Here is an 18,656-nt window from a genome sequence, read left to right as displayed (position 1 = left end):
TTAAGCGACTCAAATTCAAATGTCTCATAATTCCATTCGAGTTGGTTGTTTTTTCGATGTAAATGTAGATTTAAATTCATTTAGGAATTGGGTTTCATGTGAGTTCATTTTTTTTTGCTGTGCAAGCTTTATCATTTTTGTTAAAATTTTTGAAATAAAATAATGTTATTAGAAGCTTTAAAAACATAAGCATTTCTGCTGCAATTTTCACCAATCTTTGCTGACTTTGAACATCAATTTATGAGACCCTTGACCGTTATACACTTATTCCTAACAAATAAAATGGTAGAAAAACTCATAAAAAGCATTTTTCGAGTTTTTGTAACAAGTTTTCCATCAAAATATCGATTAATCGCATCGTTTTTAAAGGTAAAATATGATATTGAGTGGAACTACTAGCTTCCAAAAGGACAGAAAAGATCAAGTTCGAATAAACCCAAAAATTAACAGCGTACCAAACCAGGCTCACAAAAAGTTTGTTTTTTTGGTAAAAGATTTTTTTTTTATTTTTTCCTTCAGAGGGACGACGGGAATTCGGATTTATGAGAAAAATATTGGAAAACAGTTGCAAGGTGGTCCATAATAGGATTACCATATCCGGCAACGCCAAAAAGAGTACATTGAGAAAATTTTCAAAATTATAAAGACTAACACCATTTACTCAAAAACCATGATGTTTTAGGTCATTCAAATACCGCCAATTTGTTGCAAGATAAGTGACATACATGATAAATGCACAGTATTTTAATTTGGTTTACTCAAAGTTTGATAAAAAACTGCATTTTTAAAAGAGTTTTTAATAGAGGTTTTTTTATTCGTTAAAACATTATTGCTGATTCGTGCGCTTTTGATTTGTGCACAATGCTTTTAAGCAACTTGTAGTTATGCATATTTCCTATTGTCCGGGAATTCATTGTATACTCAAAGGCGCTAATTTTGAACAAAAAATCCCGTTTGAAATCGTGAATGTACTCGTGATTCCTTCTATTAGTAGCCATCGATTGAAACATTCAACAAAAAAAAAGCAAAACTGAAGTGTTGTGCAACGAATGCATAAAAAGTTGGATCTATTGTATTCATAAGAATACAATCTTCTTGTATCGGAAGAAATAAGTTAGTTTATATGAGACAATTTTATTTAATTTCTTTCGCCAAAAAAAGAGTACATTTCGTAAAATTTCACAAAAAGAAGAGTACGCTCATTTTTCAATTGAGAAAGAGTAGATGTACTCTTAAAAGAGTACGTATGTTATCCCTAGTCCATAACAAGTCCGTTACCCTTTATGTCTAAGATCAATTGCATTCAATTTCAAAACTCAGTTGCACGCTATCTTTTATGGAAGACACAGCATTTATCTTGAACAAAACATTGTACGAAACGCTAGCCCTACATTGCATGGAACATAAAACACCGCTAAATAATCCGATACACGAACCAAGATTCCAGAGCTTTGTGCACTGAAAATAATCATACTGTTGAAAATCACATGTATAAACATTTAAAAAAATTGTAAGTTCCTGTTTATACATTTTTTTTTACATTTTTCTCATTTAAATAGAAAAATTCTAAGCAGAATCTAAGTCAATAAATTCTATAATTTCTTACTTTTTCGTAAAGACTTTACTTTTGCATTTTCTAGTTTATGTTTTTTATATTCCTCTATAGATTTTATTATACAGCCAAAGTAGAGAAATCTAAATTAATAAATTATTTCTTAAGTAAATAAAAAGTAAAATAACAATTTGAGTAAGTATTTTGAGCTTCAAAATTATGAGCCATCTTTTTGGGACCCGTCTGTTCATTTTTTAAATAAAATTTTTAAAATTCAATATTGAAAAAAATAGATTAATATTTCGTTCAGTGATAATGTTGCACTTCTTTAAAAAGGACTCCTTCAATGTTTAAAACTTATCGGAGAGAGCGAGCGAACATCAATGAAAGGATGCGATTTTTCTTTGATTTCTTTCTCTTGGTGCGCATTTGACTCCGGCCGAGCAAAGGAAGGAAGGGGACTAAGTAGTAAAGCTCTTTCATGCAACTTTCGCCGGGTTGAGTTCAGTCTTCTTCCATCCAGAACCGTAGACGGTTGGTTTCGGTCGTCGATTCCCGCGTGCTGCACGTCTCTTCGTAAGTAGCTCCCGTTGGGTTGGAAGAAAGTGCCGTCGTAAGCTAACGGCGTGTCTGTACGTTTCTTTCTCCCTGTAGTGGCTGTCTGATTTTTTATTATTATTATTTACGGTTCTTCGCGTCTACGGAATGTTTTGAATGATTCGACTTGTAAACGTGCTCGATTCATTCAACAAATAAACAATACGGGCCCCCGAACGAGCTGGCAAATGGTGGTAACTGGGAGTGAGGGGAATGTGTCGGTGATTCAAGTTGTTTGATCAGGAAGAAATAGCCAAAAAAAAAAAGCGCGGCAAATTAGGCCACCCGAAATTCTACTTCCGGCTTAAGGATATCTTTCGGGTGCAGTTGCAATCCGAAGGCTGAAATGCGGTTGCCGCAATAGTGAGTGAGTGACAGGTTGACAGTGACCTTGCATGCGGATGTGGGAGGTGGGTGGGCGTTATTGGTGCAATGTGTTTCGGACTTCTGTGTACAGTTATTAGGAAAATTTGATTTGTTGTGGATTGTGGGGATGTGAATCGTGATCCTTGCACAGTAGAAAAAGACAGAATTATGGGTGTTTAGGATACATTGAGTTTCGTTCTCATCTACAGTTTTAATTATATGTATGTACACCGGTATTTAAGTCTTAAATAAATAATCGGGATTCAAAACATTGTAAACTAACTGCCCTATGAAAATCAGAATTTTTTTTCAATTCTTCATAATTTTATTAGAAGATTCAAAGTTCCGTTAAACCAAAGTGCTGCGAGTCCCCCAAACGAAAAGAAAACTGAGAAAGGTACTTTGTGTTGCTAATTGTTATGATTTATCACAAATTTCATTTAAGCTGACCGAAACAGGGCATTTTTAATTTTGCCCTCCAATATTCTTTAAAAATAATAATAAAATATTTTACAATAGTTCTAAATAGAATAACAACAAAATCTCGTATTTAGAAAATTGGCAATTTTTCTATGGCTTGGTTCAACCGAACATATTTTTTCCTCTAGATTTGTGAAATTCCAAATCATCTAATACAAGCTTAAGAGATATATTTTGTTTTTAAATAATAAATTGGATATCTTAACAAAATGGTGGGCTACGGACTTTGAACTCAATGTGGTGAAAAATCAAAAATTTATTGATGGTGAAAATTAAGGAAAAATGTGTACATCATGTTGCAGTGCGTAACCGAGCCTGCTTATGGGTTTTGTGCTAATTTAAGACTTCTAAGTCGAGATCCATAACTTTGTATCTTATTATCTTTTTGCATTAAAAAACAAAAAAATCAATGGACATCACTGCTAGGTGCCTAGCGAGGTATTGCATGAATACTTTTCATGCAATACTTCGCGAGGCACCAGCAGTGATGTCAATTGAATGTATTGGCTTACAATGCCAAAACTCAACTCTATCATACAGCTATTGACACATTTCACGCGCTTGTACCGCTCACAAGTGATTTTTATCCGTTAATGTATCAAAAAATCTCAAACTTGTCAATAATTTTGAAAATTCAAATCATACAAAGCCAACGAAAACTGAGAAAAAAAATTTTTTTTACATGTTTTATATATATATAAAACAGGGAGAGAGACAGACCATACAGAAATGTGCGAACACGCAAAGCTCTTCACTGGATCATCCGATTTGCATGCGATTTTTTTTGTTGTGTTCGTCTTCACGCGAAGAAAAACACAACGGAGAGATAATTTTAAAAATGTTTTTGTGGAATTTGAAAATTAATTTTTAGTTTTTATTCGTATCAAATAAAAGTCATGGCACCCAATTTCCATTTTTTTTTTTCGTTTGAATCACCCAGAGTAGGAAGGCGCCAAAAGCAATCAAGGCTTACTGATGTTCATCCATCTCTCTATAGGAAGTTTTGGCGCCCATTTTCGTTGCAAGTGTACTTTTCACGTGGCACCAGTAAAATGGATACTTGGATGTAATTGTTCACCTTCCGTAAGGGGTGAAAAAAAAGCGCAATAAGCCGGCATGGAGTAGGTATGCCTATTTTCGAAAATTGTCATTTTTGCTTCAGCATCAAGGCAACTTTAAAAATTTTTAAGCTAATTTACCCAAAGCTAGCCGGATTTCCCGGTTTTACCCGTACTTGACGGGGTAATTGATTAAACAAAATTTAAAGGATTCGGTCAAGCCGTCCAGCCCGGTTGTCCGGATTTTGATAAAAAAAACCCGAATTTTCCGGATTTACATTTCATTTTACAAATAATAAAAAATCTCTTACTAAGTTAATTTTTTTAAAATTTTGCGTACTAAAACGACATTTTTTGAGCAACTTTTAACATAATAATCATACACGGTTTCTGAATGCTTGAAATACGTTTCAAAATTTCTGATGTGTTTCGAAGAAAAACAATTATTAAAGTGTTTTTCGTTTTAATTTTTTTTTTGAGTAGTTTCTAAATTTAGCTTAAATTTGCTTGGTATTGTCCGGATTTTGGATTGACAATTTTGAAATCAAATGCCCGGATATTGTTAGGTTTTTTGATCAAATAAATTTGCCTGACCTGGATACGCGCGTGAAAAATTCTGATCTCTTTTATTTACTCCGTTATTTTGTTTTGTTTATTTTCCGGTTAAATGAAAGACTGTCGTATTATTCAAGAAAAATAATATTCTACGTATGACTGTGGAAGTTTTGACATATCCAAAACAACTGAACAGATAACAATGAAATATTCCATTACAGAATCTTCTGTTCATATTTATGGTATAACATCAAGAGAACGTCTAATTTTTATTTATTAGAATAAGACGACAATAAATTGATTTACTTGGTTTTTGTAAACGTCAAAAATGTAATGAGTTAGTTCGAGAATAGAATGATATTAACTTTGTAATTCTATGTGAATTTCATCAGAATACCAAGGAAATGTTAGATACTATCCACTTCTTCCTTTCATACTAAGGTGCCAAAAAATTTAACAAAATTAAGGATATAAATAGGGTTGACTTTGTAAAAATAAAATTCATGATTTGATCCAACACTCAGTATCAGAAATCAAGAACAGATAATTGGTTCAATAAAATCTTCAAATGCACGAAGCTTGGAAAATAAAAATTTTAGTCTCGACGAAAATATCATTCAAGATCCAAAACAGAGATAATGAAAACTGAATTAGATTTGCAAAGACTTTTTTGAATTTCATTTCTGATTTTGAATTCAAGATCTCAAAGTAAAAAAAGATTTCATAACCGTTTGATTTGAAATTGCTGTGAATAAAAAATTCCATGTACATACATACACATATATTGAATGTTCTAATTTTCTTTGTTCAGTTCTTAAGCATCCATTTCTCGATAAATATGATAGTTAAAGTCGATACAAAAAAGATGATTTTGAAAATTAAGAGGAGATTATCTAATACAGAGAACATATCAAATGCATGATAGATAACGAAAAACAGAATGGTATATGAAAATTTGTTGATATTTTCTTTTATTTTCATACCATGAAAAGTGTTGTGCCATTTCTACAAATTTGGTACCTTAACAATAAAGAAAATTTCAAACATGGTTTTGGCGAAAAAGGAAAGACAGTTGATCAAAACTGCTTAAAATGACGACACATTTCAGCAAAAAACTTTTTGGCACTTATCTTGGGAAAACGGAAGAAAATAGATTTTTAACTTTATCCCAGAAGATATTCGCTTTCCAGTTTTGTTGGAAGTCAATCTTCTTCGAAATTTTTGCCCCTGGAGGTAGGCACTACCATAATATGACAGAAGTATTACGAAAATAGTCAAAAAACTGTGTCGATTCACTCCGTTTGAAGGTAACAATCCAGTTTCATGAGCGTAAATAATTATTTACATATTTTTTGCTTATTAACATGTTCATTATTTTTGCAAAATTCAAAGGCTTAACGAAGTTTGCCGGGTCAGCTAGTTTTATATAATTTTGAAAATCATTTTTTTTTTGGAAAAAGTTACACACTTTGACAACTTTTGCCAAATTATTTATTTAAATATAAATTGATTTTTTTAAACGATTTGAGGCCAACAAATACTGCTTCATAGAGTAGAAAATAGATTTTATTTTAATATCCAACGGGATGGTTTTAAAAAGTGAACAATAACCTTTGCAAATGAGTGAATTCACGTCACAAAAAAGAAACTTATTAATAATACGAAAAAACTTAAACATTGTAAATCAATGAAAAATAAGATCTTCTTTGATAAACGTCACAAAAAATGATTTTTTGTAATTTTTTTTTAGAAGGAAATATGCTCTGAAAGCTGTTTTGGTTCTCAAGATGGACGGTTTTTCACAAAACGAACATAGTTTAGTTGATGTTTTAATTGGTTCGTTATTTTCAAATAAATAACAAAATTCTTATATATAAAAAGCAATTTCTGTGGGTTTGTTTGTTTGTTTGTCCTCTATAGGCTCAGCCGTCTTAAGAGCTAGAGAGCTGAAATTTGGCATGTATGCTCAACATTGTCAACATTGGCACCTAGCTCAACTATTCGGTGAGCCGAATATTCGGCTCAAAGGTTTTTTGGCGGTATTCGGCCGACCGAATATTCGGTACATCTCTATTTGAAATACATGAAACGTCGAAATCGGGTGATATCTCGTATAAAAAATTTTTGCTGAGAAATCAACTTTCTGGGACTGTGACTAAGTTTTCTTATTCATCAAAGAAATAAATTCAATTTGATAAAACCTTCCGAAGGCCGCAAAAACATGTCTCGAGGGCTGCGAGTTTCTTATCCATAAGTTATTGGAAATTGAGGGTAAAGTAGTGGTAACTTGAAAAAAAGTTGCCTCATCGTTTTAAAACGTATCTCAAAATTCTTTGGTTTCGAGTACACCCAAGTTCTAAAAATTAATACAAGACACTTCCAGTAATTAAACTAGAAAAACATCTGTAAGAATCGATTGTGGTTAATAAGGAATAGCTGATTGAATGTTTAGGACCAGTTGTCGTGATTTTACGAATCTCGATTCAGAGATTCACTTGGACACGTCTGTCGCTCACAAGAATATATCAATGACTGACTTTGCTTTGTTTGTTTCCCTACACAGCAAATTTTTTTGTGCTGGAAACCAGCAAAATTTTGCTGGTTTTTGTCCCACTGACTTTCCAGCAAAATTTCCAGCAATTTGAATTGCTGGAAAAATCAGCAAACATTAATGCTGGATTCCAGCAATTCAAATTGCTGAAAATCAGCAATCCAGATTGCTGGAAACCAGTTATTTTTTTTAAAACATTCAGCTGTATTTGGTATCAAATTTATATTTCAATTCGAAATTAAATATTGAATACTGGCTGAGCCTATGATGAGCAATAAATAAGAATTATTTTCTTCCTTTTTTCAATTATGCATAGGTATATTTATTTCCAAAACAATTTTTTTTAATATACCAGCACCTGCTCTGCTCTGGTGTGGCAGCTTTGTGCCAAAGTGTTGACCACCTGAAATTGAGTTTGGATTAGTATCTTTCATGAAATATCTACCTATCCAATAAAAACTCACCCTTGACATGACGTCTGCAGACCATGATTGCTATAATCTAGAGGAAAATAAGAATAATTGATTAATTTATTCAAAGTTCGTGAAATAAATTCTCACACTTTTCAACACACAAACACAAACAGACTCCAATTTGACAACTCGATTGCTGATTTTCCAGCAAACTAGATCAATTGCTGGAGAATCCAGCAATTTGAAATCCGATTGCTCGGTTTTCAGCAAAAATGACAAGAACACAACCGAATGCTGAAAAATCCAGCAATCAGAAAACCGATTGCTGGTTTCCAGCAAAAAATTGGATTGCTGAAAGTTTCCAGCAATTTTTTTTGCTGGGAATCGAGGTAAAAACTTACTGTGTAGTGTTGCCAAAATAGCAAACGTTGCCATAGAAATTTATTTTATTTTATTTACCTTCAGTATTGCCGATTTGAACTATTATTTTATTTTATTTTTAATTAAATTTGATTTATTTTCTGCATATCCTTTATCTCATCCCTACAGTAGTGTCAGTTCTTTAATTGTTAATGTGATGTTTTAGTAATTTTTTCAGAAGCTCAATTCTGCAAAGCACATAATATTCAGACAATTACAATTTTCCTGATCTCATCCTTATGATTTGGATTTAGGAATCGGAGTAGAATCGAATATCTAGAATTTCGAAAGCAACATTCGTTAACAAACGATTCTCTCCTATTCAACAGGGGACAAATCTTCCATTTGACTGAACCGACCAACCGACTTTTCATTCCCAGAAAATGAATCATCAATCTTTTTTCCGGAACGAAAACGGAATAGAACAGATGAATCCGGGGCGATGCCATCATGAGGCGGAATTGTTGTTCTCCAATGATGCAGTACAGCATGCATTCTGTGCAATTTTTTTTTGTAGGAGTTATTTTTGTTGTCATCCCTTCTGGAACAAAATAGAACATGACCACTACTTTAATGCAGTAGTTGGTGCTACGTGATAAGGAACGCCGGTTGATAATTCACGAATGTTAAAAATCAAACTTGACAAACTGCTTAACGAATCATATACAAATGCGCTGTAAATTTTTTCTGAAACAAAAATTGTAAAAAATCTTAGACGATGTGCTGATAAGGACGCGACTCTTCGAGACAATTATGAATCATCCTAACATCTGTATACTCAATAACAGCAACATGTTCCAGAAACCCAAACCGAGTGAATCGCATTTGATGCTGGTCTGGTCTGGTCCGGACATACCAATTTTGTTCCATTCCTGGATGATGTGCTTCGGTCCTATAACCTATACTGCGACCTCACCGGCACTGACTAACAATAGCTTAGTATTACAGCAGCCAACATCACTATCAATAATAATGGCCATTTTTAATGGTTATCAATTTGCCCCGGAGGAGGAAAAACTTTCCGCATGCGTCATTTGATGCTTCATGATGATCCCCTTTTTTCTTGGAATTTACTCCTTTTCACGATAAGAATCATGATTGAATATTTCTTAGAATTCCAATCGAAGATTAGATCGGGACTCGAACATGAAAAAAGTTCTGTTTCATAACCAACTATAAAAATAGAAACACTAGAACTTTTAACGGTTCCACCCGAAAACATTAACTTTGAAATATAAGTGTTCCTGTATTGAACTCCAATTAGGCACTTTCACATGACACTCAAATGTTTTGCAACAAAGCGTTTGACCATATCGAGAAACTTGAAACCTATCATTACGGTAGGAATGATTTAACGAGCAATTTGTCGTTGCAGGAAGGCATATGTATATGTGCATGAATCATGGAAGGTAAGTGCACGTTCAATCAACAATAATTTCATTCACTCCGATTTGGCATTCAAAATCGATAAACAAATTAAGAATATTTACAATATGACCTGAATAGGGAAAATGAAAAGTGTTTTTCGTTTTTTTACATAATCAAGTTGAACCACTGAACTTTATTACCAATTTCCTCTAAGATATAGGACGTTTGCTAAACGTGATTTTAAGTTATTTACTCAAACCTTAACTTGCACACAGGATATTCATTAACACTAATGGCGGTCAAATGACGGTTTTTGAACTTTGAATGATGATAACGCCTTTTATAATTTTTGTTTCGCCAATTTAACGACAGGACTATTTTTATTTTCAAAATGCAAGTATTTTTGCGTTTTTTTTTTAATTTTCTAAGTGTTGTGGTTTTCGAATAACGCATGTGGTATACCTATTCATACCGCGAGCGATCAAATGACGGCTTACACTGTATTCGCTAAAACTCTCTTGTTTTTCAACCGATTTCTTCAAAATTTATAGTTTTGAAAAGCCTATAATGTGCCTCAAATATGTTTCTCGGACAATTTTCAGCTACAATCAATTGTATTAAAATTATTCTAAGTCCAAGAATTTTTTTATGAGAAAACATGCTTCAGGAAGAAGGCTGTAAATCAGTTATTAAGTGATCGAATTTTTTTTTACTTAGTGCCTGAGAAAGCTGAAGTTATATGCTACATATATGGAAATTTTTTTCAAATTTTTGTTCAAAATCATGGCCACAAAAAATGTAAAAAAGTTGTGTAAAACCCGTATTTTTCAATCAATCAACAGCCAAAGCTGTTCCTGTTACAGTAGAAAAATTTTAAAAAATGAATTGGAAAGTTGACGTAATTTGTCACATTTTGGTATCTTTAGATTTTTTAAATACGAAATACATAATTTATGACGACTTTTAAAAGGTAGCTGTTTTTCGCAATTTAGTTACATCACTAGAACCGGTATGAAATTTTCTTTCTTCTGCATATAGTTTTATTGTCTAAACCTTACGATAACATACTCCAGTGCAAATCCAGTGCAAAGCTGAATTTAGGTGTAGGAATTGTATCAGAAATCCGAATTGATAAAAAGTTTGAAAAACAGCTACCTTCGAAAATTCGTCATAAATTATGTATTTCGTATTTCAAAAATCTAAAGAAGCGAAAATGTGAAAAAATTTGTCAACTTTCCAATTTACTTTTTAAAATTTTTCTACTGTATCAGAAACAGCTTTTATTTATTTTTTTTTATTTATTGTTCACGGTCTTCGACTACTGAATATCATTCAGACTGATTTATTAATTTATGCTTAAAACTATCTTTACTTATATTATAATCAAAACAAACTAAAACTTGATTAAAAAATTTACACGATATATCAAATGGGTTGAAAAATTCGTTTCTTCCATAATTAATTGTTCTTAGAGGCTCAAAATTCCGTAGAGAGCGAGATGGGACATGATACGGTATCATTTCGACGAGGTTATCACTGTCTATATTTCCGGATATAATGTCGAATATAAACAGGCGCCGAAGAAGTATAATTCGTGAGCCGATCGGTTCGATGTTCAGGATCCCACATCGGTCATGGTAAGGTGGAAGTCTCTGAGGTTCATTCCATGGTAGATTAGGGACTGAATTCGAGAAGTTTCATACCGCCGATTGAGTTTGGTGCATACTTGTATGTTGTACTCCAAACCACAGCGGACGAGCGAGCAGTACAATGCCTTCAGAGTGGTGATATCGGCGAATCCTTTGGTGTTTCTTACCCGAAAACCCAGCACTGTTTTAACCTTCGTTATGGTTACAGCAAGATGTTCCTTGAAATTTAGAGACTTATCCACAATCACACCCAAATCCCGAATGGATTCAACTTTCTGAAGTACCGTGTTATCAGCTGTGTAAAGATGTGCGATCTCAACTCTGCTTCTAGTGAACGTTATAAGCTTACATTTTTTCGGATTAACTTCCATCGCATTTATTTGGCACCATCACATAAGTTTATCGAGATCCTGTTGCAGTAACAAACAGTCTGAATATTGTGATATCGAGCGGTACATTTTTAGATCGTCAGCGTAGAATACTAATTCAGAATCAATTATATCACAAAGATCGTTCATAAACAAGTTGAAAAGTAGTGGACCCAGATGACTCCCTTGAGGAACTCCAGAAGGAACAGTGAAGTTTCGGGATTTGATGTGACCCTGTCGAACAAATGCAGTTCTGTCATGTAGATACGATTCGAGCCATTTTACGATCTAAGTTGGGAATCCCTTTTTTCTGGTTTGTCGATCAGGAGCTTGTGGGGAAGCGATCTAAATTCGAATGCCTTCGCCAAGTCCACAAACAAAGCTGCATCTACTTGCTTTTTATTTGCGAGACAACCGACTTTGGCTTTGGCGGTTGATTGATTGAAAAGTATGGGTTTTACACAACTTTTTTTCATTTTTTGTAGCCATGATCTTAAAAAATATGTGAAAAAAAATTCCGTACACCTAGGTTTTTTTTACACGGTTTTTTTTTACGCGGTTTTTTTTTACACGGCTTTTTTTACACGGTTTTCGGGAATTAACACGGTTTTTTTTACACGGTTTTCGCGAATTAACACGGTTTTTGAGAGAAAATATTCTAAGTCCTTTTCAAAGGAAATCACTTTGAATCTTTTTGAAGTTTGGAAAATCTTATCTCTTAGACTAAGAACATGATACATGAGACCTAAGACCTGGGACCTGAGACCCGAGACCTGAGACTTGAGACCTGAGACCTGAGACCTGAGACCTGAGACCTGAGACATGAGACATGAGACAAGAGACATGAGACATGAGACATGAGACATGAGACATGAGACATGAGACATGAGACATGAGACATGAGACATGAGACATGAGACATGAGACATGAAACATTAGAAATTAGACATGAGACCTGAGACCTGGAAGCTGAGACAAGGGATATTAGACTTGAGACCTCAGCATGAGACATGAGACCTGAGACCTGAGACCTGAGGCATGAGACAAGAGCCATGAAACATGAGACTTTAGACCTGAGACATGGGACATGAGACATGAGGCATGAGACATAAGACATGAAACATGAGACCTGAGACCTGAGACATGAGACTTTGGACCTGAGACCGGAGACAAGCTACTAGGATAAATACCGCGAGAAATTAGCTAAGCTCCGATTTCAACTTGCGACCCCTCTAGTGAAAGGGTTTGAATTGTAGATGACGAAAAATAGTGTCGCGACTTCGCTAGTACAAGCTACTAGGATTAGTACCGCGAGAAATTAGTTAAGCTCCGATTTCAACTTGCGACCCCTCTAGTGAAAGGGTTTGACTTGTAGGTGATGAAAAATAGTGTCGCGACTTCGCTAGTACAAGCTACTAGTGTTAGTACAGCGAGAAATTAGTTTAGCTCCGATTTCAACTTTCGACCGGTCAAATGAAAGGGTTTGACTATAAGGTGATGAAAAATAGAGTCGCGAGTTCGCTAGTACAAGCTACTAGTGTTATTACCGGTAGAAAAAAGTTTCATTACCGATTTCAATTTGCGACCAATCAAGTTAAAGTGTTTGAAGCAAACAGAACTCAATGTTAGTTGTGAGATACGTCTCGCTGGTCGAGTGGTTAGCGTGGTAAGACGGTAATCGCTGGTCCACTGATGGGGTTCGATTCCCATCTCGGTACTGGAGTTAAATGTTAATCTTAAATTTTCAACGTAATTAATTCAGTCCACAAAGCCTAAATCGGCATAGACGACGTATGTCTTTTAAACAGAGATACCGTCTGGTGCATCTGGTGCATCATGCAACAGTTTTCAACTTCAATGGACTTTAAAAACATTATCTCCGCAGATAATCATACCGTTTGTACAAAAAAAGTTTTAAAGTTGATTGCACATAAAATTGAGGTAGTCAGAAAAATTATTGGTTGTGATGTATTTGTAATGTCGTAATGCATGAAGCACCAATTGCAGTAGTTTTTGGCTTTGTTCGAATTAAATTTTATATTTTTTAAACCATAAATGTTTTTTTAGAAAAAGCATTAGGGTTCAACAAACATTTAGGGGTGAAAAATACTGTAACAAATTCTACTAGCTGAAATCATAAAAATTCATGATTGGATGCATAAAAATTTTGAAGTTATATTTTCATTACCTGCAAATGCAATGCGATGTTTGATAAAAATTTTCGAAAATTTGTAGCATCTTGTTCAAGTTTTCAAACAATCAAAAAACGCACGGGCTCACAGCTCTCAGAGCTCTTTAGAATGATGATTTTACTCAATTGTCAGCTGGGTGCTGCAGTTTCTGCTTGCGCGTTTTGATTTATTTTGCCAGTTATTAAAGCAAAACGTGATACAAAATATAAAAAATACACTTTAAATACTATTCAATTCCCCGGTTTCTCAAGATTACCCCCTGTAACCAATATCACCAAGAAGTCAATCCCTTTCACTTGACGGGTCGAAAGTTGAAATCGAAGCTAAACTAATTTCTCGCGGTACTAACACTAATAGCTTGTACTAACGAACTCGCGACACTATTTTTCGTTACCTACAAGTCAAATCCTTTCACTTGACCGGTCGAAAGTTGAAATCGGAGCTAAACTAAATTTTCGCGGTACTTACACTAGTAGCTTGCACTAGCGATTTCGCGACATTGTTTTTCGCCACGTACAAGTAAAACCCTTTCACTAGAGAGGTCGCAAGTCTAAATCGGAGCTTAAATAATTTCTCGCGGTACTAACACTAGTAGCTTGTACTAGCGAAACCGCGACACTATTTTTCGTCATCTACAAGTCAAACCCTTTCACTTGACTGGTCGAAAGTTGAAATTGGAGCTAAACCAATTTCTCGCTGTACTAACACTAGTAGCTTATACTAGCGAAATCGCAACACTGTTTTTCGTCACCTACAAGTCAAACCCTTTCACTAGAGGGGTCGCAAGTTGTAATCGAAGCTTATATAATTTTTCGCGGTAATACCACTAGTAGCTTGTCTCAGGTCTAAAGTCTCATGTCTCAGGTCTAAGCTTTCATGGCTCTTGTCTCATACCTCAGGTCTCATATCTCATGTCTCATGCCCATTGTCTCATGTCTCATGTCTCAGGTCTCATGTCTCAGGTCTCAGGTCTCGTGTTTTATGTCTTATGTTTCTAGTCTCAGGTCTCAGGTCTAATGTCCCATGTCTTTGGTCTCATTCTTCAAGTCTCAGGTCTCATGTCTCAGATCTCAGGTCCCTGGACTTAGGTCTCAGGTGTCATGTCTAAAGTCACAGGTCTCATGTCTCTAGTCTACATTTTCAAGTCCTGGTCTCATGTCTCAAGTCTCAGGTCTCAGGTCTTAAGTGTCAGAACTTCAAAGCTCGGAATTCGAATGGTCTTTTTTTACACGGTTTTCGGGAATTAACACGGTTTTTTTTACACGGTTTTTTTTACGCGGTACGTATATCAGTGTAAAAAAAAACCTTACTGTATATGCAACATATAGCTTCTAACTACGGCTTTCTCAGGCACTAAATAAAAAAATTTTCGAGCACTTAATAACTGATTTATAGCAATTTTCCTGAAGCATGTTTTTTCATAAAAATTTTCTTGGATTTAAAATAACTTTAAAATACTTGATTGTAGCTGAAAATTTTCTGAGGAACATGGTTGAGTCACATTATAGACTATAAATTTTGAGGATATCGGTTAAGAAACAAGAGAGTTTTAGCGAAAATGGTGTTTGCCGTCATTTGACCGCTCGCAGTATGAATAGGTATATACAAAGTGTCGGTATGTTTAGTGTTAAATATAAGGATCCCAGTCCTCCAAATCTGACTCTCTTGGGTTAATTCGTTATATTTATCATATAAGTACAGTATTGGAAGTAAAACATTGCTATGAATCGTGCCATTCAAAAAATACTTACTTTTCCTAGCTGTATGCTTTGGGTCAATATTTTGATAGTTGGGTATGTTGCCCTCAGCTCTCCAGTACCCATTTTGATATTCATTCTTCCAACTTTTGCCACATACATATTTTACTGTATTTACTAATATTTTTATTGTAGCTCCAGCTCTAAATTTAACTTTGGAAGTCCGGACTTACTTCCAACAAAGGAAAATGAAGAACTAGATTGTCGGAAGTCTGTGTTCAGCTCTCGGTTCACCGGTGACGTTTCTAAAAATTTCATTAAATCGCATTACATTTATCCGGGCTTTCGGGTTTTCCAATAGGGGTTTAACACAGAGAATCTCAATTTCAAAAATTTGGCACACGTTCTGAAATATTGCCAATAAATTTGAAATACACGTGAAGCTTCAACATGTCAGGCAACTCCCTTCAGCACCTTCTTCTGTTTGTCGAAATGTCGCAAGATTCCCGTTACTGGAGAGCAGACAAAAAAAAAATTTTTTCCAAGGAATTTAACAGCAAGCTGTCATTCTTCCCACAGACAAAAAAATGCAGATCATAAACCACATAAACCGCGGTTCCGGCGTTTCTCCGCCGATTTGTTTATTTTCTTGTATTCCGTACACGTTCGATTTAGTTTGACAAATGAACACGATCCTCGTTTGTTTCCTTAGGACTCCTAATGAAATGTCCGTTGCAAACGAACTGATGTTGCAAGCTTTACAAAGTGTAAACTAATTATGCGTAATCTCCTTTCTTTGCCTTCTCACAGGTATAAATAATACCTCCAGGAAAGTGGAATACAATTAACCTTGCACAAAAATCACCGGATAGCGGGGAACAGAAAGACAAACCTAAAATTAAAAAAAACTTCAGTGTGTTTACCTGTGAATCGACAAGAAGAAAGTGAATAGCAAATTAACCGAAAATAAACCGGTCCCCGGGGCACAGCTGGAAGCAGGCAGGAGGAACACATCAGTCGCCATGACCTTGGTCAAAGCTCGAAGACTGCGGGGCGGTACCGGCGCTGGCCTACTTTTGTCCACTCTGTTGGTGCTCTTCGCACACATTCTGACAGGTGGCCGCTGTCCGGAAGTGGCTGCAGCATCCGACAGCATTTTCGATAACATTTTCAACCATTTGGTGTCGACGGCAGCCACGGCTCAGAACTATCTGGATCTGGCCAGCAGCGGCAATACCGAATCTGGGGCTGCCGGAGTGGCCGGACATATTCCGCCAACCGAGGCGGAAGCGACGGCATCGTTCCTGGGCATCAATCCGACCGCGTCGACGGCCAGCGCTAGCAGCAGTGAATCGTCGCCCTTCTGGAATCCATTCACCTGGCTACGATCCCGGGCCGCTTCGATCCCGTACAATCCGGACACGGATCTGACGACGGTGAGTAGGAATCATAAAGTGGTTTACCTATTTGAATCTCGCAATCGAATACATACTTAGTCATAATGACGAATTAAAAGATGCCGCCCGATTAAATCTAATCTTAATTATATTGAAAACACAAACCGAACCCGAGTACCCGGGTAGAATTGGTTTAAAAATATTATGATCATTAATTGTGCCAGTGCGGTTACGCTTCTGATTAAGACTATGGCCATTAGAACCCGTTTTATCGGCTATAACAGATAATGAAATGGCTTCTACAATTTTCTATGAAAAACAAACAGTCAAATGAATCACTTTGTATATTGTTGAGACAAACTCAACGACCTATAAACAATTAGGTCGTTGAGTACTGACATACTATTGCGATTATTGATCAGGAGTCAGCAGGAATGCACAAAAAATCTTTTTTCTCCAACGGATTATTGCGTTTTGCTTTTTCAATTGCTCAAATGTTGGTTATGAGAATTGCTAATTAGAATAATTCAAAGTAAAGAACTACTTTTTATTAGTATTTTTTTTAGTTGGGTTCCAGAGTGTAGAGCGACTAACAAACGATTTTTCATGATTAATTGACGATTGGAGAGATATGATATTGGGAAAACCTATTATTTTGTTGCCTAGGATAGTTCTGAAAATTATTTAATTTTATTATTATTGAAACATTTATTTATTATTATTGAAACATTAATTTATTATTATTGAATGGGATTTACGAATATATAGATTTGGTGCATTCTCGGTCAACCGTGGCGTGCTTCAAGGGAGTAACTTGGGACCCCTTTTTTCAGTTCTTTTTTTGAACGAGTATCCCGAGTATTGCAGAACGTATTTGCACTTATACACCCAGCTGATCTTAAAAGTTCGGTCCATCGAAATGTATTGCGCATTGGGTTTTTGGCAATTGGAGCGTTATTTCTTTGTCTCCGATCGAAAATCACGAATAAATACACGAGTATCGCCTCAAAAAAAAAAACAGCTTTGCTTTTACCAAAAATAACTCGGTAGAAGATCTTAGATTCGAGTTAGACAAAGATATGAATTTCATGAAACCTAGAGATCACGTGGTAGCCAAAGGTAACTCTATATTTGAAATGGTCTATAGGTTTTGTGGTGAGTTTAATGACACTTAAATACAGAAGTATAATAGGAGGCAACTATAATTTTGGAAGTTTTTCGAGGCCCCAATACTTAAACATAAACGAGCTCAGAGAATCAGTGCTGCAAATTTTCTGAAAGCCCGAATGATATTGACTGTGATTTTGTATCAGTGTGAAAAGCTTAAACTGAATTGAATGGAATAGAAAAGTCAACGAATATAAAAGCTTCTGATCGGCTCGGTCATCTTCGTGCTTACGGCAAGCTTTGTGAATATGTCTTTCAGTCAGTAGAAAGCTCACTCGTAAACCCGAACTAACTTGATTCACTCGGCTGCTTCGAAAGCGTCTTTTGCTTAGGCGTTTCTGTCACTCACTGCATTCGATCAGTGAATGTAGCTTTAGCATTCAGTCAGTGTCAGCTAAAGTTGCTGATAATTTCAGTACGCATTTGTTTGTGCCATTTTCGAAAATTGTGAATTGGGATTCGAAAAGAAAACACGATTTGAAATTAGCTAAGACTATACGATTATTCAGAAAGGACGGGAAGAGAGATGAAAATAAATGACATGGCGATAATCTGACAAATATGACAAAAATTTGACAATTGTGTTCAAGAAATGACAAAATGTAAAAAATATGGTGAAAACATGACAATATTTAGTATGACAAAAATCTGACAGATATGACAAAAATTTGACAATAAAATGACAGCAATCTACCAAATATGACAAAATTATGGCCTAAATATGACAAAGAATGAACTATAAAATGACAAAACATAACAAAGACATGACAAAAACCTGACAGATTAGATAAAAATTTAACAAATGTGATAAAAATATGACAAAAAT

General features: G+C 35.1%; 2 protein-coding genes across 8 annotated transcripts in view; one reads left to right on the top strand and one right to left on the bottom strand.

Moving 5' to 3' along the window:
• Positions 1-2,034: 2,034 nt before the first annotated feature.
• LOC129743130 (lipase 3-like) overlaps positions 2,035-18,656 on the top strand; it is a 44,033-nt gene continuing 27,411 nt past the window's right edge. Inside the window, exons 1-2 of one of the 7 annotated variants that reach the window (XM_055735120.1) lie at positions 2,035-2,128; positions 16,077-16,702. In XM_055735120.1, coding sequence (XP_055591095.1) covers positions 16,289-16,702 — 414 coding nt within the window. In that variant the 5' untranslated portion in view covers positions 2,035-2,128; positions 16,077-16,288. Of the gene's footprint in view, positions 2,560-2,599; positions 2,737-2,769; positions 2,913-16,076; positions 16,703-18,656 lie in introns of those variants that run through there. The other 6 variants (XM_055735125.1, XM_055735114.1, XM_055735100.1 and 3 more) reach the window with 6 other exon arrangements.
• On the bottom strand, positions 10,976-11,380 carry LOC129738282 (uncharacterized). The gene has a single exon (XM_055729466.1). The coding sequence runs from the start codon at positions 11,378-11,380 to the stop codon at positions 10,976-10,978; it is 405 nt and encodes a 134-aa protein (XP_055585441.1).

Source organism: Uranotaenia lowii, chromosome 1 (assembly GCF_029784155.1).
Source record: "Uranotaenia lowii strain MFRU-FL chromosome 1, ASM2978415v1, whole genome shotgun sequence".
Classification (NCBI taxonomy): domain Eukaryota; kingdom Metazoa; phylum Arthropoda; class Insecta; order Diptera; family Culicidae; genus Uranotaenia; species Uranotaenia lowii.
Note: the sequence above shows the minus strand (reverse complement) of the source record. Positions and strands in the feature narration are given on the sequence as shown.